We start from the raw sequence: 23,976 nt of genomic DNA, 5'->3' as shown, positions 1-23,976 counted from the left end.
TTTTGTGGGGGATGGATTTGAGAATTTTGGGGGGCTGGTAACATAGGAACTGGAGTTTTAGGAGACACTTTTTTGGGGTGAGGTTATTTTGCAAAAGGGGTTCGCTTTTGGTGGCTAATCTTGGGGTCCTATAAAGGCTTGGGGTTTGGGAGGTCATTTCTGGAGAGATTCAGGTGTGAGTCCTGGGGTTTTACAAGGGTTTCTTGGGGTGGTAATATTGGGGGTTTTAGGAGGCACGTTTGAGGGGGTGAGTTTACAACATAAAGGAGCTGGATTTTGGAGGATAATTGTGGGGGCTGTGGAGGTGATGGAGTTAGGAAGGTATTTTAGGCGGGAGTCCTGGGGTTTTAAAAGTTTGGGGGTGACGTTATTTTAGGGGGCGGTTGAAGTTATTTTTGGCAGGTGACATTATGGGGGGAAGAGTTTGGGGGAGGGGGCGCCTGGCGGGAAGGGGGCGGGGCAGGTACCGCCGAGGGGAGGGAGCCTGGAATAGGCGGGAGCGCCGAGTTCCACCTCCTCCCTTTACAGTCGTCTTCCCGCCCACGGGACGATGGGAGGCGGGGACACGCTTCAATTGGGTCCACCCTCCGTCGGTCTCCATCCTCCGGAGCCGATTGGATAAGAGCGTGCCTTTCTCGGTCCCCAACCCACCCCCTCCTTCCCTTCCTGCTGGTTTGCCTCCCTTCCCCCCTCCCACTCTGCGCCTCTGTCATTGGATAGAGATGGAATCACTCATCCCCCATTGCGGGAGTCCATTGGGTGGGCCTCCGCGATTGGCTCGCTCTGCGCCGGCGCACGGGGAGGAGGCCCCACGGAGGGCGGGGCATCGGCTGAGGTAGCGGCGACCGTGGAGGAGGAGGCGGTGGGCACGGGGGGCTGGCTCGGGCGGGAGAGGCGGAGGCTGCAACTGATGGGAGCAGGCCGGCCCGGGGCGCCCATGGAGCACCAAGGTAGGGCCGCCGCCTCAGCCGGCGCCCCCCCGGGGCCGCCGGCCTCCGAGTCGTCCTCGTCCGGAGAGCCGGGGCCCGGGGGGCCGGCGCTGGAGCCGCGGAAGCGGGAGCCCGCCCGCCGCCGGGCCAGCAGCACCTTGGCCGCCTCTTCGTTGCCCTCGCCCGCCGCCGCGGCGGTTGACAACCAGTGCCAGGGAGCGGCGGACGGCATGAACCGGGAGCGGCCGGGCTTCTACAGCGGCGCCACGCACGGCACCCGCCAGCGCCTGGAGACCCTCAAGAAGAAACGGCCGCGTAAGTGACGCCCTGTCCGGCCAGCCCCCGCCCTCCGGCCCCCTGCCTCCTCTAGCCCCAGGCCGCCGTTTTTTCCCGCGCGCGCGCGCCCCCGCCCCACTGCGGAGGCCGGCGGAGACGGGGCGCGCCCCCGCCCGCGCGTCCGCGTGCCTCGGGGCCGCGCGCTGGCGCGCGCATCTTCTCCCTCCTCTGCTCGCCACGCCCTCCCCTGCTCGCCACGCCCTCCCCTCCTTTCCCCTCCCTCTGCTCGCCACGCCCCCTCCTTTCGGAAACTGGCCCCGCCCCCTCCCTTTACCTCCTCCTCTGTTCTCCCCACACCCCTCCCCTCTTTCCGCTTTCTCTTTCCCCACCCCCTCCTTTCCTCTCCCCTTCCCCTGCTTTCCCAACTCCCTCCTCTGCTCTTCCTGCCCCTCCCCCACCCCTTCCCTCCTTCCCCCTCCCTTACTTTCCCTGCCTCCTCCTTTCTTTTCTCTTCCCCCAGCCCTCTTTCCACCCTCCCCCACGCCTTCCCTCTTTCCCCCTCCTTTGCTCTTTCCACCTCTTTTCCTCTCCCCTACGAAAAATCTCGAAACCCTTTACCTTTAGCTCCAGTTTCTGTGTGTCCCCCGTTTTCTCCCCTCCATTTTCCGCTGCTAATCTCCAAAGTCACCTGGAGGGGTGGGGGTAAGGTGTATTTGTGTGTGGGGGGGTGACCCAGGCAGTGCCTTGGCCGAGTTGGAAGGGACTTAGGAGTCTTTAATTCAGTCCCAGCCTTGAGTCGCTTGTGCAACCTCTCCACCTAGTTTTTTCTGGGACGAAAGATCTGCCTGGACTTGAGAACTGGGCTGGGGACCCTCTCTATGAGGAGGGGAGCTGTCCGGGGGTCTCCAGGGGCTCAGCACTCGAGGTCCCTGGAGCTGCTGTTCGGTTTCGGGGAGGGCCTTGGGTAGCTTAGCCCTTGGTGCCCTTCACCCCAATCCTCCCTTCCCCGCCCAAGTCCATTGACCCTCAAGGTAGATCTTCCACGCGTTTCCCTAGATGATTGTTTTCCATGGGATTAAAAATCCTTTCCTTGAGAAACACACTTCTTCCCAGGTGGCACTGGCCCCTTGAGCTGCTCTTGTTCTGAACTAGGAGAGACCATTTTTACTCACTAGCGTGCTTGCCCTTTCTTAGCTATCCCCTTTGAGATATGGATCATGTTTCCCAGAGTTTTCTTACAGTGTTCTCGAAGCCTGACAAATGCTTCTAATCTTGTGGATCCTGTACATCAGAGCCTCACTTACTTTTTCCCAATAGACAAAGACCTATATCTTAAATACTACATCCTGAGCCCAAATTATTCTTCCCTTTCTTAAGTGTTTTGTGATCTAGTTACACGGCTTTCCCCGACTCCTGATTCTTTCATCCAGGAGAATTCTGTTTATGTCTCTGCTTTGATGAAACTAGTTCTTAATTCAGATGTGTTATTTATACTTACAATAAAAAGACATGGCCTCACAATGTGATTTTTTTTGCTATAATCTCCATTACATGACACTAAATTTTCTTATTTTAAAATGATTAATTAGAAACTTAATATGTAATAGCAAAATGGCTAGTTAAACTTAACCACATTTAAATTAATTTCAGTGCATAAAACTTAACTTTTTAGTCGCTTAATCAGGATTCTTTGTCATGACCAAATTTTTGGTGCAGAATATGAGGAGGGAGGAGTGAAAAGTGTTGTCAATATTTTATCTAAAGGTATTCATTTTGTATGGTCTCCATGAGCTATAATTTTATCAAACACATTAACATTTCATTTGATCTCCGAGGTTGGCTTGGTGAGTGTAGGTCTATTTTGCATTGTAAAGTTGAATGTTTTTAATGCTAGTCTTTCCTTCCTTATCTTAATAATACAGATTCTGAAAGATAGCCATGTTGTTTCCCCATCCGTGTTTTAGGAGTGAAGAATTAGATTTACCCCAATTAGGTGATAAAAATAAATTATTTCCTTAAAGATTCTGTAATGCTATGGAGTCCCTTCATCCATATGGAGAAGAAACATCGTTACTGTAAGGATAGGGTCTGGACTTGTGATTTCATTAGTATGGGGAGCTCCCAAGTGAGGAAATTCCCTCCACTCTTGCAAATTGTGTAGCCTAGAACACAAGGTTAAATAATTTACCTGGGGGCAGATAGTATGTGTCTGAGTTGGGACTTGAACTCAGCCTGGCTTCTATGTTTGTTTGTGGGTATGAATTCTCAGGGACTTACTAAGTTAAAAAATAGTGTGGTGGCCCACTGTTTTGTGGCCATTTGCTTTGAAGTGGAACTGGACCCTTAGGTATTTCGACTTTGGTCAAACCCTGTAAGAATGTGGATATTTGTTTTCATAAGCAGGTTAAAATGTTTGGAGATTTGTGGGGTGACTTTAAAAAAGCGATTTTAGGAAGTGAGTTTATACATATCTAATGTAGGAAATGCCTGCTGTCTATATTTGAAGTATTTGCTTTTGTGTAATGAGCATGACTTCCTAATCCCATGTGAAATTGAGGGAGTAAACTCACAGCTACTACGCTCCATGTATTCTAGAGAATGAGTTTCAGAGGATATAGTTATCAAGCTAGGGTTTCTTTCCAGCTAGATCAGGTGAGTCATGCTCAGGAGAGGAACCACCCTTTGTTTATTTCTTCAAATGTTCTTTCCTTACCTGAGTGATAAATCAGGTTTGGAATATTAATAAATAAGGTTTCTGTCATGCAAGTTTATAGTTCATTTGGAGAGAGAAAACTAATACATGTGAAATAATTAGAACAGGTAAGTGCCTAAGTGAATGATATAAACTTAGAAATGCTGTAGGAGTTTCGAGGAGTGGAGAGAGTGGTGTTCACCCAAGTAGTCTTGCACAGTATTCATGGAGAAGCTAGGACCAAAGCTGCCCCCAGAAAGATGGGTAGTATTTTGATGGGGTAAGAGTAGCTAGGAAGAGTACACCAAAGAGAGGAGGACAGAAGGAGCACAAGCAGGGAGACAGGCGTGGTTTAGGTAGGGGATGATGATGACTAACTTTTTCACTCTTCTCTTTGAGAATTTGTTAAAGCATCCTGTGGGATAGGAGGTGCTTTCATGCCTTCTCACTGATAAAAATTAGTGTGTGAGAGTGTAAGTCTTTGCAGTGAATAAGAAGTGAGAGAAGAATGTGAGCTCACTTGGTACAGGGATAAGATTAGATAGACTAGATAATCGAGGACTGGGAGGCAAACCTTTAATGAGTTCTGATTCTAGGAAAGCAGCTGTGTGACTAGTGGTAAGATGGAAGCGGGAGGGCCCACGTGGCATAGATATAGGAGTGCCGTCCAGGAGCTAAAGCTCCTATGGCCAAGCTTGCTGCAGTATGGCAATTCAGTTAATGACATGGTTTTAAAATACTGCACTCCTCTTGGGATGGCTTTTAACCCTCTATTCTAGAAAATGAACCTCAGAAATTTGATTTGAAGCTTGAACATACCAACTTAGTAGACCCTTGTTTTCTCATCTTGCTATTACTACAGAGCCAGGAATTGCACCAAGTTATAACATATTTGTTGAATTGGGGCAAAGAGGAGCATGGTGAAGCATGGGTGTGTTGTGAGATGCCATGGTCCTTTGCATTCTCTTGCTATGCTCCAGTTTAGTTGAAAACTCTAGCCAGCACTTGTGACAGAATGAGTGGAGAATTTAAAGAGGCTTTTTTCTTTTAAGTGGAGTGTTTTGCCATCTTTAGATGTACACGAACCCAAAGCATACATGGCCTGTCATCTTACAGAAATAAAACTAGGAATATAAAATATTGACAGTATCTAAATATAGTCAAAAGGAAAGTGAATTATGCAGTAGTAAAATGGTACAGTGTATTGTATTTTAGGGTCTTCAATGGTCTGCACATAGGAATCATGCATTTGGGTAATAATATGGTTCCATGTTTCAGCATCTCTGCCCTCTTGTTTATCTGGAGAGAGGACAAGCAAAAAGAACTGTATATTATGTTATCAGATGCTTCTTACTTAAACTTAAATTATAGAGAGAAGAGGAAAAAAACCTAATTCAATACTGCAGGCAGTCAAAAAAGGGGAGGGCAGGAGGGATTTCCCAAATTGGCTCTTTAAAAAGCAGTAAAGATGTTTAAAGCTTTAAAGTTTAAAGCTTTAACCCAGAGTCTCTCAGGATTCATAACTTGATGTCTCCTTATCCTTACGTAGTAATTGTCTTTTTGAGTCTTAAGGAGCATTTTTTGCTTTACGTGCTTATGCTGGTAATTGGAACAGTTAAGATGTATACTCTCAAAAACTCATTGCATTGTTTTTTTGAATGATGTTATATTGTGCTTCTCTTTCCCAACAAAAGCTTTCTTGGAGACTGATGTTATACCACATGAAGTGTTGTATAAATGTTGATTTCTTGATTTACTACCCTTTTTGTGAAAGCAGAAATAACCATCTCTCATTATTTGATTACATTATTTATGTGTTGCATATTGAAACTTAATGGAAATGTGTATGGATTATACCTTTTCCCTGAGGATGGTGGATATGCTTTTAAAAAACACTGGGGACATTAACTCACTATCAGTAAGATAAACTGTATACTTTCCATTGAGAAACAATTTGGAATATTAAGGGCCTTAGTTCATTTCAGAAGCTTAGCTGTTCTAAAGGGAAAATTCTAATGTGAAGAAACACTAAAATTCTACAAAAATTAGTGGAAGGGCAGCTATGATACTTAATAAGTTAAAAGGAAATATTTCAGGGAGATAAAAGTGTGAAGACTAATTGTTTTTATTTTATAGTTTTGCAACTAACAGCTTATCAAGGACAATTAGGCAGTTTTGGCTTGGATTTTGGAGATATGAATAATCTAATAGATTCATTAATGCTGTTTTGACTTAACTTTATAAAGCAAACAATAGTCATAATATTTCTTGAGCCCTTTGACTGGTGAAACATTAGGAAATAATGGAACTATATAAGTTACAAAGAATAAATTTTAACCATCAAGAAGCTTAGTTCCTAATAGACCCTTTACCTTGTCATTTCTTGTGAGGATGAACAGCGTGACCCATTGTCAAGATCAGAAACCACGAAGAGGCGTATATAGTAACTTGTCTGTTATCCGCCCTCTTCCCTTCAGTATCTTTTTTCTTTGATACTGAAGTATTTCTACTTTAGTTTTTCTGAGAAATTCAACATGTGAAATTATTTTGATGTTTAATTTGTCAAAAGCCAGGGGGCAGGTATTTCTGAATTCTCAGGTATATGTAGGTAGCCATTTTCAAACAATAAAGAAATCTAACAAGTTCTAATAATGTATGTATTTTAAAGTTTACAGACATAGAAACTTAAGGTAGGAAGAATTAGTTTGATTGATGTAATTAACAAAAATGGGAGGTCCCAAAATTGTCAGTGCAGTTTAAGCTATTCAAGCTTAAAATGGTTTTAGGACACCTTGTATTATTAAACAGACATTTTAGAAGTTACATGTTTGCTGTAAATAGCTTTCAGATTTTTAGATCCATTTGTGTAGGGACACACTCTTGTCAAATGAGTAAAATTCTGGAATTTTAGCAAGGGTGAGTCTTAGTAATGCTAAATCTCTAGTCTTCCATTTTACATATATGAATAAAGTAAACATCCAGTCACGAAAGGGAAACCTAGTTAGAGCTTTCCGCATTTCATATTTCTGTACTTTCAGAAGATGTGTTCATGTGATGACTGCAGAACATGCATTTTTAAAAATACATACTAGTTATGTTCTTTATTACTCCAGGGTGGGAAAACTGACTTTAGAGGTGAATGACTCATAATAAAAAATGATCTTAAGCCTAAAGGAATGCAAGTAGGGACCCAAACCCTTTCTACCATTTAGAAATGATTTAACTTTCCTATTAGTTCTCCTGATACTTTCATACAAATTTTATTTTGTATAGCAGCTTTCTTTTGGGTTGGAACTAAAATAATTACCAGTTTCTCAATTAAATTGTGAGGTCAAGTAGGAATTTTTTTTTTCTTGAACCATATTAATGGAGTATTTTGGAGAGGTTGTATATCAGATTTTGTTCTGTGGTGTGAATTTGGCTAGATTTTGAGGGAGTTTTAGTGGATGGGAGAAGAAAATAACAAAACTTTTGTATATTCCTTAAAAGTTGACAAATAAAACAACAGTATGTCGTTTAGTTCATTGTTAACCTTTCTGTACGTAATATCAGTGTAAGATCCTTGAATTGAAGGGACAGTTTCACTTTTGTTTTCTCCTGGCACATAGTAGGTGTTTAACGAATGTTTGTTGATTGATTGATTTGTATTTTAATAATACTACGATCACCCCTGTTTACATGATCCTTTGGAGCAATGCTGCATTGCACATGTGGGTAATTTTGTTCTGATTCTATGATCAGTGGGGCTTCAATGAGGCAGATTGGTGACACAGTGGATAAGAGTGCCAGGCCTTGAGTCAGGAAGAATTGAGTTCGAATTTGGCCTTAGACACTCTATCAGTGTGACCCTTGGCAAGTCTCATAACCGCTATTTGCTTCAGTTTCCTCATCTGTAAAATGAGACTAATAGCTCCCAGGGTTGTTGGGAGGATGGAATGATAACTATTTGTAAAGCACTTAGTACAGTTCCTGACACTTGGTAAGAGCTATATAAATGTTAGTTGTTTTTATTATCTGAGCAATGAGGGTAAGGCCAAAGTGTTGTATAAGCTTGGAGGAGACCCAGGGAAGGTGTGTGGTGTGTTACTTTTGGCTGATTCTTTTCCGTATTCACTCTTTTCCAAGTATATTCTTTGCACGTAGCAGAAAGAGTGCTAGATTTGGCGTAGGGGACCTGGGAACCCAGGTCTGTTCTTTACTACATCAAATGTCTTTGGGTTTAGTTTCCTCATCTGTAAAATGATCTCTTCCAGCTTTAAATCTTCAGTCCTGTGAATTGTAGATGCTGGCAGCTTTCTCCTACTTTTCCTGGTCTTCGCATTCAAATTTGAAATCCTCTTTTTAGGTAAACTGAACCTGCCCAATCAAAACTCAGTTCCTGTTGTTAGTAAATTTTTGCTTAGACTCTGCAAACTTAAGCCATGGCATTTTTGATATCTTCTGGTGACCTGAGAGGACAATTCAATGCACTGGAACTTAATTTTACTATTACCCTTACTCCCCATTAGTTTGTGGTTAAACTAGAACTATATAGATCTTCCCTTAGACTGATAGGGAGGGAGAAGGACAATAGTTAACTGTACTAAATCCATTTTCCCAAATGTTTATATTTGTGATTCATTATTTTAGATACGTAATAGAAACTGTTGGAAATATAACATTGTTTAAATCATCCTATACAGGTATACAGAGTGCTAGTTTTAGTTGCTAAATTTATATTTATTTAATTGTTTTTGGTGAAGCAATTTGGGTTAAATGACTTGCCCAGGGTCACACAGCTAGTGCGTGATATGTGTCTGAGGCCGGATTTGAGCTCAGGTCTTCTTGACTCCAGGGTCAGTGCTCTGTCCACTGTGCCACCTAACTGCCCCTAGTTTCTAAATTTGACCTTTGTGCTTGTTTTATTTGCTTTCATATGTGATTCTGAGGTCTCATTTCACCATGAACTTTTCCTTGTACTCTGAAGTGAATTTCTGTTTAGTTGTTTTTAGACCCAGTCCTGATGGATAAATTTTAACCATCTTATTCAGCATCACAATATCTTCTTGACTGTTGAAAGTTAATTAAGGCAATAGTTAGAGAAAAGCTGCCTTCGAGATGACTTTTTTAAGTACATTCTGTTTGATTTGAATATGACTTTTTGAATTTGATGTTTTCTTGATTTGCCAATTAAATATGAAAATGAGAGGAACTATCCAATTTAGATGTAAAAATACATATAGGTCAAGAGGTTCTATTTAATGAAGTGTTTTAAGTTTTGACCTTTTTTCAATAGTGCATTCACCAAATATTGCCTATGCTAAGAGTATAATAAGCATAATAAGATTATTCTTCACAATTGTGTTGAAAATAAGGCAATTAAAATTTTTTGCAGTCCACAGTCCCCTTGTAAACTGCAGGGAGTGAACAGAGATTGCTTAGTTTAACTGGTAGGCACGAATTACAGTTTATCATTGTTGGTTATTGCAGCTGCAGAAAAAAATAAGAATTTTTTCTTCTTTTTTTCCCTTTTATTTCCCATTTAGTCTTTCCGTGGTTTGGCTTGGATATTGGTGGAACCCTGGTCAAGCTGGTTTATTTCGAACCCAAAGATATCACTGCTGAAGAAGAGGAAGAGGAAGTGGAAAGTCTTAAAAGCATTAGGAAATACCTAACCTCAAATGAGGCATATGGGTCCACAGGCATTCGGGATGTCCACCTTGAATTGAAGGATCTGACCTTGTGTGGACGTAAAGGCAATCTGCACTTTATACGTTTTCCTACTCATGACATGCCTGCTTTTATTCAAATGGGCAGAGATAAAAACTTCTCAAGTCTCCACACTGTGTTTTGTGCCACCGGAGGTGGAGCATACAAATTTGAGCAGGATTTTCTTACAGTATGCATTCTTTTAGCTTATATACAATTTATAGTTTTATAATTTATTTTAAAATAGTACTGTAGGTAATGGAGGAAGCATTTCCATCTGCTTAATTAGTTTAAGTCCTAGTCTTCTAAATTTAGCTTTTTTTCAAGTCAGGTTCAAATTAAAATTTGATTTGGCAATAAACCAATAGCAAAAGTAGGATTGTTAAATAAATGCAACTTTTTGGCTTCCTGTTCATGTATGATGGCAAGAATCAGAGCCGTTAAAGTATAGGTCTCTGTATGGTGGACATATAAAAAAATTAAACAGGGAAGGAAATACTTGAAAAGCCGTTTTTAAAGCTAGACCATATATCTCAATCGATAATCTATGCTTCCTAGGTTATTTCTAGAATTGTTACCAAATGACTCAATATTATTTTAAAAAGTTTATGAAAACAGGCAAATAGTAATTGAAAGAGGACAAATATTGCCTGTGTCTTCAAACAAACAAGTATTTTAATAACATTAGCCTACTCAGCCTCACCTAAGTCAGGTGTTAAAAAGAATGTGGCAAACTTAATTATCATTTGAAACATCTTTTCCATTTTTAAGTCTTGAAACTAATGTCCTTTAAGTTATAGACTGCACACAAAGAAAAAGGGATTTATATGTCCTTCCTTTTTGGTTCATTGAACACTGTGCGTCTAAATACTGGGCTAGACCAGTGTTCTTCAGTGAATGTGTTTGATCATGTTAGTCTTTCTAGACTGTAAGGACTTACTTTTGTTTTGTTTTCTGTTATCTGGGTAAAGAGTGTGTGTGTGTGAGAGAGAGAGAGAGAGAGAGAGAGCGCAAGTATGAGAGAGAAAGAAAGAAAAGTTGGAAGATAGAATAAGAATCAGGAGATCTGGATTTTAGGTTTTTTGTGATTTTATTCAGACTTGGTCACCTTAGCTGTAAAATGAAAGGATTGGACTGAATGGTTTCTAAGGACCTTCTAAGTTCCCAGTATTCTAATTCTATAGAAAACAAATGTAATGGAGGTTAGCAATGAGGAGATGAATGGTTTGTGGAGGTGGATTAGATAACCTCTTCTTCCCTTCCTCTTACATTCTCCCGGAAGAGCAAAAAATTTTGGGGTTGAATTGGTGTATTGGTCTAAAACTTTTGAGCTTTTCTAGAGGAGAAATAAAGACTTAAAATGGAGACTATAATTATCTCTGAATTTCCTTCTAATATATTACAATGATGATAGGTGACATTCACCGAACACTTTATATACCTGGAGGCAGTTGTGCTGTAGTGGATAATGTACCAAGGGCCTGGCGTCAAGACAACCTGAGTTCAAATCCAACCTCAGATACATATGGCCTTAGGCAAGTCATTTTATTTCTGGCTGCCTCAGTTTCCTCATCTGTAAGATGGGGATAATAATAGCATATCTCCCCTCTTCCCAGGGTTTTTGTGAGATTCCAGTGAGATGATATTTGTAAAGTGATTAGCACATTACCTGAAACATTGCAAGGGCTTAATAAATACTTGTTTCTTTCCATCCTTTTCTCATTGAACCTGACAGCACTGTGGGCTGGGGACTATGGGGATTTTCTTTATTTTACAGGTGAGGAGAAGAGACTTCAAGAAGGGAAGGGACTTGGACTTTGGGCTCTGAGCCTGAGGCCTGGCTGATTGAGTCCACTTCTGTTTCTCCTGTCCTCTTCTTCCTCTTACAGACATTATGCATGTCAGCACTGGTCTCCTGTTTGAACTGTAGGCCAGGTGCTGGTAAGGGCCCATTCATGCCCATAGGTGTGAAAATAGAGCAAAGCAGAGTCATTTTTTTGTAGTTGTGCCCTGAAAGGCTAAAACATAGACTTTTCATTCAAGAAAAACCTGCTGTAGCATAAGTGTATGTTTCAAAGTGCCTTGAATTACTATAAGGACACAAAGAAGCATCCCAAGTGGTGACATGTCTTTTTTTTTTTTTTTTTTTGGCTAGGCAGTGGGGTTAAGTGACTTGCCCAGGGTCACACAGCTAGTAAGTGTTATGTGTCTGAGGCCAAGTTTGAACTCAGGTCCTCCTGAATCTTGGGCTGGTGCTCTATCCACTGCTCCACCTAGCTGCCCAGACTTGTCTTAAATAGAGGAGTATTTTTGTTTTCCTTTTGCAGGGAGATTAGGCTGTCTGATTACTTAGGGCATTTGTAAAAGTTATTAGGGCCTGCTTTTAATTAACCATCATTCTGAGTCACCTAAGGGTAAGAAAATGGTTTGCCTTGACATTTTAATCTCTACTATTACTGGTGAAAAGTGATTTGTGATTTTTAGCTCTCCAGCATCTAACCTTATAAATGAATTATTTCTCTTTCTCTTTAAAAGCTAAAAGGGTTAATCCTAAGTTAAATTGCCTTTTAATTACATAGTTCCCAATTCCCCCTTCCCCCCATTTAGTGACCCTTAGAGGTCCTCCATCCCTTCTTTCAGGTGATAGAATCCCATTAATGATTCTAAAGTGATTTTTTTTTTTCTTGTTTGTTTTATAATGTCATGAATACTTAGTGCTTGAGTGTTGGACTACTAAACTGAGAGGTGATGATGAGGAGGGCAGATGTCACGTGCTTGCCATAACCCTTTTTTTCTTTCAAGAAACTTCTAAGATAACATTCATCACAGTTTGTTATGTGGCTGTCTAAATCATCTGGAAAATTACAAAAAATCTCAGTCTGGAAAGGGTAGTCTACATAGAGCCAGCCCCACAGGGATTCATCCTGGGGCTGATTTTATTTGGAACAAATATGCCTCATTTTACACAATAGCTGCATTCCTGAAGAATTGTGGGGAAATCAGATTTGTCATTCAAAAACTGTAGGGTGTTCCAAAAGTCTTTGTGCAGTTAATTGCACTAAGGTTTTTGGGACATATCCTGTATAGTAGTAAATGTCAAGAGGTAATAATAGAGTATGAAACCTTGTCTAATGCAGTAAAGGAGCTTGAGGCTCATCATTAGGTTAGCTGCAAGGCTGAAGTTTTTGACCATCTACTGAGGTGTGATACTCAACTGATGAAGTTGTGGGTCTTCTGAATTGTTAATGGAAAGGGAGTTAGATATTTAATAAAATGTTATAGCAAATTTTTAAAATGTGAAACTATAAATAAATCTTCATATACCTTTTGTGTAAATAGAGATGTTTGTATGCCATCTTGAGTTTACTCAATAGGGGGATGTGCCTATATTATTCTCAGTAACTTGGATTAGTGAATTCAAAGTGTGAGTCACTCACCTGACGGCAGAATGACCCAAAATAGTACTATAGGAGCAAGTTCAGTAGAGATAAGTACAAGGCAGAACACTTCAGGACACCCAACAACCTGGAAAGGTAAAAAGTAGGGAGAGACTGGGGAGACACAACATGGCAGAAAAGTCATAATGGACCCTAAGCAGAATGAGAGTCGAGTAATCTCTGAGCAGTGGAATGTTTGCTCTTTGGTAGCTAAGAATTAAGCTAAAGAAAAAAAAGTTTGCGGTATTATTGAGGGGTCAAAAAACAATGACTCTATAGGTGCTAATGAAGTATAGTTAGTTGGTTTTGGTCTAGCAAAGAATGTGAAGAAATATAAAAAGTCACTGCTTAAGTTTTCCATCTCCACAAACAGTAATAAAGGTGTTTAGACATCAACAAAATGGATTTCTGTCACGTATAAGAAAAAACCTCAAGTATTTAATTAGTTGTCAGGAACTAAGGAACCATAGGAAGTTTGACAGGACAGATGACCATTCATTTATTTTTAGGATATTCTGAATGTAGTAGATCATCTGTGTTTTTTTCTTGAGGCATTTATTGAAGTAGCATAGTAGTGACAACAACAAAACATTTTCCTTATGCACCTTGAGCTCACTCCCACAAATAGACATAGCCTCCTTGCAAAGAGGGGACGGGTGTAAGGATCATGTGTGAGGCAGGGAACAGTCATAGAGGGAGAGGAAGGCAGTTTGTGCCTCCGATCCCGAATAGCTGCCTGTGTATTCTGGTGGTGTCATTGCATTGCTCTCTGCTGGCCCTATTCCCTGTTAGGCATTGACTCTGCTTTAGCTGGTCTCCAGCTCTTCATCTCTTTTTAGGCACCTCAACTTCTGTCTGTCATCCCCAGAGGAGTGTCGTGCCTTAAGTATGCTTCTCCTTGCCTGGCAGAGTTGTTAGCTCATAACTAGGAAACCAGTCCTCTCAGCCAGCTTACTCAAAGGCAGTAGGTCCATAGGCCAAGTTCACATCTCCTCAAACTGTCTTATTGTATCCTCTGATTTCCTTAATTCAGCTCTCATCTGACTTAGGCCTGAGGACAACTTCAGTCAGTTTTTCTCTCACTTGTTAGTTCTGCACATCTATTGAAGATGCTTTTGGTATATGTTTTTTAAACTTGGAAACATTTTGTTTAGATTATTGGAAATAAACTAAGTATCATCAGGCTACATTCCTGACCTTTGAGGATGATTTCACAGTATTAAACTTAACTGTACTTTAACTGTCCATTGGTTTCTGCTTCTCGATGCCCTTTTCAGTGAAAATATACTAACCTGAATAGTGGAATTTAGTTATTCTGTTATAAGTGTAATTATTTGTGGGTATTCTTTAGTAGACATGTTGCTTTAGTAATTTTTAAAATTTATTTTTCATATGAGGGAATGACTTGTTTTCTACTTGGCCACTTGATAAAGACACATTTGTTTTTGACTGAAGAAAAACAGCTTAACAGACCTGTTTGAGCAAAAAATATATTTTGCAGAATATATTTAGGTGTGCAGAATGTTTAGATTTCATCATACTGCCTAGTCTGTTCCCTTCCCCAAACAGATTGCCCTTTCTCTTCTATAAAATATCCATAAGTAATAGACTTTCATGACTAGTCTTGGTTTCAGTGTGGGGGCAGGGGAGGAACTCTTGTTGAAAGAGTTTGACTTTACCTTTAGCATTTAAAAAAATCTAGCTAATTTTTTTATTTTGTTACAGATAGGTGATCTTCAGCTTTGCAAACTTGATGAACTAGACTGCTTAATTAAAGGAATTTTATACATTGATTCTGTTGGATTCAATGGACGGTCACAGTGCTATTACTTTGAAAACCCAGCTGATTCTGAAAAATGTCAGAAGTTACCCTTCAATCTGAAAAATCCATATCCTCTTCTGCTGGTGAACATCGGCTCTGGGGTTAGCATCTTGGCAGTATATTCCAAAGATAATTATAAACGTGTTACTGGTACCAGGTAAGGTCCGTTAATAAAGACAGTCATCAACATAATGTTAGCTCACTTTTTAAGGTACTGAAAAGTATGCTTTCGAGAACATTTTAAATTGTTTTTATCATCTAATAGATTTTTCTTTGTTGATACCCAAACTTTTTCCTTTAACTTTCTTAAAAGTTCAGAGTTCCCATTCTCTTGACACTCTTTTGTCTGAGTCTGAGATGATATGCATGTTGTAAGATTGTTCAGTTGCAAAATGTGTAGTAGGTGATGCGCCAGCTAGGACACTTGCTCCTTCCTTTCCTTGTTGGCATGGATGAATAAATGGTGAGCATGGAGATGAATTGTCTTAAACATGAACATTTTTGTGTGGTTTGCTCTTAGATGTGACTGGCATCTCTGTTTCTGAATTCTTTGGATAAACGGAGGTGTGGGGGTTCATGGTATCTATCTGGGGGGGAGGTGTTTTTAGTTATATAAAGAAGTTCTTATTCTACTTCAGCCTTCAGTCTGTATTTCAGTTTGAAGTATAGAGAGAATGATGCAACGTGTGAAATTCTTTTGTTTTGTTTTGTTTTTTAATCAAAGTCTTGGGGGAGGAACCTTTTTTGGTCTTTGCTGTCTTCTGACTGGCTGCACCACTTTTGAAGAGGCTCTTGAAATGGCGTCTCGTGGAGATAGTACCAAGGTGGATAAACTAGTACGAGACATCTACGGAGGGGACTACGAGAGATTTTCATTGCCAGGCTGGGCTGTAGCCTCTAGGTAAGATTGGGTGTGGGGGAGATGGGGACCCCAAAATATTTGGGAATAAAATATTTTTTATGTCAACTTTGTGACTAGTCTTAAGTACTTGAAAATGTGACCATGTAACTTTTCTTTAAATACAAATTTTGGATAATTTTTCTGGTATGTGATTACGTCATAGATTATGGTTTCATTGTCTTGGCAGTGTTGAATTTGTATTACTCTAGTCATAGTTGTCCACGTTACCTTTTCTAGTACCATGATAATTGTAGGTATGTCCTCCTTATTCCTTTGTAGAGGTGGGAGGTTCACATAACATTGTGTATGTTTTCAGATTTTCAGTATATTAATTGGTTTCTTCTCCTTTTTTCTTGTCTTTTTCTCTTGAATAAAACGTTTTTTGTTATTGGCTAGATCTCGGAGAAGGGAAGAATACTAGGAGGAAATTTAGATGATGTGAAAATATATCAATAAAAATTCATTTTAAAAATATATATAATAAAGGAAAAAGAGTTGTAGATATAATACTAGCCGTAATTCCTCTTAAGGTTTTCAGAGAAAACTGATTGTTTGTTTAAATACCTTGACTTCAAGGAATTCCAGAAGTATTGACTAGAAACTGTGATTCTCCTGCATTCATTAAACCCTCTTTATGGAAATGAGGGAATAGACATTTTTGCTTCTTTCTGGCCAGCAGATTCGTGTTACACATCTTGCTGTAACGATCCAAATGGAAAAACTGTGTAGTTGAGTTGGTCAAGAAATATGCTGTTTTGGGATTGGGGACGGTAAAGGAACAAGAAAGGGAATTGAACCCAAGTGGTTCAGGGCAATGAATCTTTTTCTCTGACCTTGCCTAAGGAGGCCTAATGAACTTCAGTGGACTGAGTTGATAAGCAAAGAAAAGGCCCAGTTGAATTATCTTGATTTTCTACTGCTAATCATAAAATTCCAGTGCAACCGTGTTATATAGCTGCCTATTTGTTTAGAATACCTTCGTGTTCTAGTTAACAGAAATTTTTTTCTTTGGCTGTTTGTCCTGCAGTTTTAAAATAAAAATTTTATTTCTTTCAAAATTGAGTTTGATTGTACTAAGTTTCAAATACCTTTTGCACTGCCTTGTTTTTCCCCTCATATAGTGCTGGGTTTTCAATATTCTCATTATAGTTTTGGAAACATGGTGAGCAAGGAGAAAAGAGAGGCCGTCACTAAAGAGGACCTGGCCAGAGCCACCTTAATCACCATCACCAACAACATTGGCTCAATAGCACGAATGTGTGCTCTCAATGAGGTAATAAAAGAAACTAATCTCTTTATTATACTTTGGGAAAGAAAGAAGACTTCCCACATGCCGTGGGGCATTTTTCAGATTCTGGCATTAATGAGGATGAAAGTGACATTTAGGAGAAGGGGGAGGGAGAAGGAAGAAGTCAGCAGGTGCTCTGGGTGTTGGGGGCGGGCTGGCAGTGGGGGAGTGACAGTGAAGTGGGAAGGTAAGAAGCTGTCATGAGGTGGAGGAAGAAGGGGAGCATGGAAACGGGGTCAATCACCCCTGGGAGACTCTGGATGGCCTCTCTCTCTTGGTGCTTTCAGCTTCTTTACAGTGCTGCCTTGTTGCATTGATGTCAAGCAGCATTGTACAGGGCTATGAAAGAACCAAGACGGATCTTCACTTCATTTGGGCAATAGTAGTTCTCTGTAGCTTAACGTTAAAGAAGGAGTTAGTCTTTTAGGGTGTGCCTCCTACATTTGAGAATTCTGTTTGAAGTCAGCATTTAGTAATCTGATCATGGGTGGGTTTGGAATCAGGAAGACCTGGGTTTGAATTCCAGGACATACTAACTGTGTGACCATGGGTGAGTCACTTAAGCCATCAGTTTATCATCAGTAAAATGGGGGTGATACCTGTAGTATCCACCTCACAGGGCTGTTGTAAGGATCAAAAAACCTTAAAGTGCTCCATAAATGTCAGTTATTTTCTTCTCATACATTAGCTTATTTTTCCCAACGGGACAAGTTGTGAGAGGGTAGAGGAGAGACCAGTGCTCTGACAGCTTATTGATAATGAATCTGTCACTCACAGACAGGTCTCATCTTACCAGCCATACCTGTTCCTTCTAGATTGTGCTACAGCAGAACATATCTGGGTAGATGAGAAGAGATTTGGGGGATAATGATATTAGTAAGATCAGGTGAGAGCTGTACTTTAAAAAGGCAAATGATTACTGCCCTACAGGGGTAGGAGGGTGGAAAGTAGAGAAGTAATGACCAGCTTGAGTCAAAGCAGGGAAAGTTTTTCTTGTTGGCACCTTGACTTTCTCTACTTCTTTCCCATATTTTAATACTTCTTCTGTCTAGGCCCTTCTGGCTATCCAAGAATCCCTGTTACATAGCCTCACTCAGGCGTTTTTCCTGTCTTCATAGTGCTGTGTGTTTCAGAGTTGACCTTGTGTTGTGCTGTCCACTCTCCTAGGCCTGGAGAGTTTCTATTCCTTTAGTGCTTGATGTGAGGAAAGCAGTCTGATGATGTAATTGCATTATTGCATGGGACTGACAGTGCTGCTGTTTTAGTATCCTGCTCTTTGGCTTGCTAACCCCTATTCTCCCTTTCTCTTCCAGTTGATAGTTTTAAGTAGCTGTAGGCTTTAATTAAAAGTCCCATGTGGGGCAGCTGGGTGGCACAGTGGAGAGAGCACTGGGTGCTGGAGTCAGGAGGACCTGAGTTCAAATTCGGCCTCAGACACTTAATACTTACTAGCTATGTGACCCTGGGCAAGTTGCTTAACCCCATTACCTAGTGCTGCGCATCCCCCCCCCCCCCAAAACAAAATAGCCCTACATGCAAATTTTCGTTTTGCTGCTTATCTTAGAGGGAGATATTATTTGTCACCTTATTTTCTTAATGAGCCCTAGATGTCCTAATGTCTCCTTTGGGGACAGGTTGAGTGATCCATTTTCTTGTCATCAAGGACTGAAAAGAGGGTACCTGAAACCCCATTGTTCTTGAGAGTTCCTGGTTAACAGGGATGCCCACTTCCTAATATTGGGAACTAAGATGTTTGGCACACAGCTCCTGAAATTGGATTGGTTTAAGACCAGAGTAGACTGCGGCTCAGTCTTTTAACCCCAAACTTAAACTTGGGGAAGGGGGAACGGAACAATCGCTATCTCTATTCTCTGCCTTTTCTATTCTACTTTCTCTCCCTTCCTTCCCCTTCTAGCCAATTTTGGAAATCCTTGCTTTGACAGTGTATTAACTTCATTTTTGTAAACAATTTGACATGCTGCAAAGTGACAGTTCGTATCCCGTTAAGATGTAGCAGATGAACTATGTCAATTTTATTTCAGTAATTTGACTGTTTTGGTATACTCTGGCTTTTTAGTTTGCTCATATGATATAATCTTTCTTGCTTACAACTTTAAAATTAAAGTTAAAATTAGAATTGAAAAAAAGGAAGTTTGGACCCAGGTTTTTACTGACATCATGGACTTTTACAATTGGAAGACACCTTAAAGGAGATTTTCACATTCACCTTAAATTCCCTTTCCCCTTCCCCCACCCCAGGTGAAGAAAGTGAGGAGAGGTTGTGTCTTGCCCCAAGAGTATATGTTTATATGAAAAATTAGGTGAGCCTTGGACAGAGTGTCTGTTAGTTTACTTGTTCACTTCAGAAGCAGCTGTCGTACTTGGTCAGCATCAGGTTAGGCTTAGAGTCCTTGTTGTCTTCCCATTGGCTTTTCATTATGCTGTTGAACTCTAAGCAGTGTCGCTTGTTGTGTGTAGAAAATCTTTGCCTTCTTGAAATTATTGAGTCCATTGCACATGTGATGGAAAACCCTTGTAAAGGGCTAGCTTACATGCTGTATGTGTTCCTCATGGCTAATATTCAACTGTTGTCTGTTTCCTTACATAAGCTTTGAGAGACTAATGTCATATACATATATTAAAATGGATCCATGATCTCGTCAATTTGGGAGTTAAGTCCACAAGCATTTATTAAGTGTTTACTATGTTGTAATAATAGTAACATTCATATATAGCTTTGCCATGTGCTAAGCACTTTACAATTATTATTTCATTTGATCTTCACAACAACCTTGGGAGTTAGGTGTTACTGTTATCTACATTTTATGAATGAGGTTAAATGACTTGCCCAGTAAGTGTCTGAGGTTGGATTCGAACTCAGATTTTCCTGATTCCAGGTCCAAAACTTTATCTACTGTGCCGCCTAAAGTGAAAAAGCAAGGCAGTCCCTCCCCTCAAGGAGCTTATATTCTAATGGGGGAAGATATTTCTATATTCTCTCTAACTATGCAGATCACAGTCTAATTCATGCTTGCCCATCCTGGGCATGTCCTCCCATAACTTCACTGCATACAGGGTATCAACTTAGTGGACTGAAGGCCTTCCTTTCCTGTTCCAGTAAGAGCCCTCTGCCAGTTTACCTGTCTTTCCTGATCTTGCCGTGTGAATTTTGCTTGGGGTGCTCCAGGCAAGGAACATGTTTGGTGTTTCTCACTGGCTACACATTGCAGCCTACCATAAATCAGCAAGCATTTGCTAAGTGCGTACTCAGTACTGTGCTGGGTTCTGGGAGTATAAATCCAATGAATGACACATTTCCTATTCTAATGGGCTTCATCTTTAATTGAGTGTACCTCTCTATTGCCCTCTACATGAAACTTATTTTTTACGTTCATTAAGAGTAGAAAAGTAGATTAGTGGAATGAATTAGATAAGCAAACCAGCATAGCAGTCAAGTGTTTGATAACCCCAAGAACTCTGTCCACTAGGCAAGGGAATCTATTTGGTTAAAACTGGGAGAGAGCAAATAGGCTTGGACCAGTATCTTTTACCATATGTTGTAACAAATTCCAAATAGATAATACCCTAAATATTACAAGTCATACCAAAATAAAATTAGAAGAGAATGGGAGACTATAACTTTGACAGCTGTGGATAAGAAAGAATTTGTAACCAGATAAAGGTTAGGGTTTATGAAAATTTCTTTATTTGTATAAAATCTTTTAAATTGTAAAATCATTGATGGGAAGTGCTGATTCCAGCCACTCTGCAAATGTTCTCTCTACAAAGCAAGGACTTGACATATAAGGATCTCTTGGCTTCGAATGCTGTGATCCTAATAAGCCAAGACCCTTTTTCACTGGAAGAATCAGTCCTTCCTGATGATGGATAGAAACTATTAGATAAAGTGAATTGGGGAGTCAGTTCTGCTGTTTTACTTTTGTTGCAGTGTGTTTTTGGACAAATTGCTTTTCAGTTTTAGTGGCTGCTAACCTAGCAGTGTTTAGTTTCGGGAGTGTGTGGCTATGTCTGTGAAATAGGAAGCCCACCCCCTCCAAGCATCTTTTCACTTTAGAAAGTGAGGAGTAGACATTTTTTAAAAGGATGAGGACCCTGTATTTGAGAATGTCCCTGATGTGCCTTTATGAGACTTTCTCGCTTTATCAAAATATTTATTAAAGGAAGATGTGAGCTTTGAATTCCATTTTAGGGGGTTACCTAGGTGGTGAAGTGGATAGAGCACTGGCCCTGGAGTCAAGAGGACCTGAGTTGAAATCAGGTCCTCAGACACTTAGTGGCTGTGTTGACCCTGGGCAAGTCACTTAACTCTGATTGTCTCCACCAAAACAAAAGAAAAATACCAATAACAACAACAACAAACAAACCCGTTGTATATCAGTGTGTTTCTTCTTTCCTTCTACCATAAATTGAAATTTGCTCATTTTAATTTTTTATTGTTTTTAAAGTAGTATAAGAGCTGAGAGAGGTATCTAAAATAATTTAGTCTGACACCCTTTGTTTTTATACATAAGGGAAAGGAGATGGAGATACCTACCTGGAAATTTGAGTATATGATATATATATTAGACAAGGCTACATTATGCAGAGATATCTTTCCTCATTTCTGGCATGCTGTGAAGTGTGGGCTTAGAACTGGGAAAGCCTCATAAAATAGTATAGAAGCTCATGAACAGTAATATCAGCCTGGCTCTTTCAAATTCTTTTAAATTCCCCTCCCACCTCCCCCCCCAAAAATATGTTTACCTGATTAAATAGTCTTAAAGATGACCAAAAATAAAATATGCCATTTGGGTGTGGTTTTTAAAATGGTATGGAAACCATGTTGAAATCTAACTGCCTTTTTTTAATGTGCTCAGAACATTAACCAGGTGGTATTTGTTGGAAATTTTTTGCGAGTTAATACCATTTCCATGAGACTTCTTGCGTATGCTTTGGATTATTGGTCCAAGGGGCAGTTGAAAGCACTTTTTTCAGAGCATGAGGTAAGCCCATTTAAAAAAGCATTAATATATAAACTAAAGTGCATGCCTAATATTTTTCTTTTTTTTTAAATATGGGAATAATATATTTTATTTTTAATTTATAATTTATTTATATTTAGTTTTCAACATTCACTTTCATAAGATTTTGAGTTTTAAATTTTCTCCCCCTCCCTCTGTGCCCCCCCATGGTGTGCAGTCTTGTGTAGGCTCTACTTATACATTCATATTAAACATATTTTCACATTAGTCATAATGTAAAGAAGAATTAGAGCTAATGGGAGAAACCATAAGAAAGAAGAAACAAAACAAAACAACAAAAGAAAAGGAGAGCAAATAGTATGCTTTCACCTGCTTTCAGAGTCCTGAGTTCTTTCTCTGGATGAGGATAACCTAAATTTTTCTGTTAATGTTTTGAGGCACAAATTAATTTTTGAGTTTTTCATTGGTTTAAAGTAGAAGTAAAATAATGAGCGTTAATGTTTTTCTTTCAGAGAAGGGCCCCAACATGGGGACAATGGATAGTCTAAAGTATGCAGCTATAAAACTGAACATGGTAGTTTTTTGTTTTGCTGCATGGAAAAATAAAATCCCCGATTTTTGGCTGAAATAGAGAAATTATGTAGGAAATATCCTGCTTTGCCACACTAAAATAAAACAGTCATTATGGTGGTTTCTTCTTTTCTGTTTGGTTACCTTGCCATTCGTGAAGTTATATGTCTAAAGCAGGATATTCTTTGATATAAGAAATCTTAATCCATGCTGAACAACTGGAAATAATCTTCATATGAAATAAGGTTTCATTGTTTTTTCTACATGATACTACTCTTGAAAGTAGATTTGATAGTCTCATTCCCACTACCCTCACTTTCTTCCAGTTATGCTTTCAGTTTAGTAATTATAGGAACATGCGTTTAAGTCTTGGTGTACCTTATTAATAAATATCTTGGCTTTTTTGCCTTTCTAGGGTTATTTTGGAGCAGTGGGCGCTCTCCTGGAGCTGTTGAAATTACCCTGATCTGTTGTCTGAAGTTACTACCAGAGCCCTTCACAACCACAATGGAATATGCAGACTTTTTTTCCCTTAAAAAAAGAAAAAGATGTATTCCAGTGGCTTTTATAATAGACTATGACCTGAATCAGAGTGTGAGAAAGGACAGAAGTATTTTTTAAGTTGTGAAGAGAAATCTTGAGTTATGCCAAGAGAAATCTCTAAAAGAAATGAATATAGAGGGGTAGACTCTGCCCATTCATTGAGTATCCCATTTAAATTAATTCAGTAAAGTCACGTTAAACTTGCTATGTGGGAAATAGTGTCACTCGAAGCCTCTTCTGGAAAGCTGGTCTGTCTTCAAGCAGGCAGCCATTCGTTGTCTCATCCAGCATGTTAAACGTCAGTCACCTTGTCTGTATTCTAATTTAATCACATCTTTTGTATAGATGCTCTTGGGAGTCTTTTCTATCCATGTTATTACTGAAGTGTTGGTTTTAGGCTTTTGTATTGAAGAGAATGTCAAGGCAGAACTATGATGTGTGTACATGTATCCTTTTTAAAAAGTGTTTTATTCTGAAAGGTTCTGTGTAACTCAGTCCTAGGGGTTTAATGGTTTGTGTGTCGTTTTACTCAACTTTAAAAACTAGTATGTTTTACAAAGACAATTTGTCAGATTACATTACAGTTTCTTAATCTTGCGCTAAAGTATTTTTTGAAAGCATTTCTTCTTAAGAGTGGCAGTGTTTGTGTACGTGTATGTAGTTTGTATAGTTTATATGTGAATGAACTAATGGTTAAAGCAAAGTCTGATGTAGGCTTTATTTAGGTTATCCAAAAAGGCAAACAACTAATAAAATTGACAAGTGGTCAAGAGGTGGGAACTTGGCGACTACTTCAGATTCAGTAGAAAATTAATTGGAGGCTTTATTTGAAATTCACTAAAAGCAAA

The 23,976-nt window shown here is 39.8% G+C and overlaps 1 protein-coding gene across 1 annotated transcript; it reads left to right on the top strand.

Moving 5' to 3' along the window:
- The first annotated feature begins 910 nt into the window (after positions 1-910).
- On the top strand, positions 911-21,994 carry PANK2 (pantothenate kinase 2). Its single transcript, XM_027846110.1, has 7 exons — positions 911-1,244; positions 9,423-9,775; positions 14,748-15,001; positions 15,569-15,745; positions 16,895-17,018; positions 20,109-20,292; positions 21,911-21,994. The coding sequence occupies exons 1-6, from the start codon at positions 911-913 to the stop codon at positions 20,127-20,129; spliced, it is 1,263 nt and encodes a 420-aa protein (XP_027701911.1). The 3' UTR covers positions 20,130-20,292; positions 21,911-21,994.
- Positions 21,995-23,976: the final 1,982 nt, after the last annotated feature.

This window comes from Vombatus ursinus, unplaced genomic scaffold (assembly GCF_900497805.2).
Source record: "Vombatus ursinus unplaced genomic scaffold, bare-nosed wombat genome assembly UNPS02015066.1, whole genome shotgun sequence".
In the NCBI taxonomy this organism is placed as follows: Eukaryota; Metazoa; Chordata; class Mammalia; order Diprotodontia; family Vombatidae; genus Vombatus; species Vombatus ursinus.
This window is presented reverse-complemented; position numbering and strand designations above follow the sequence as displayed.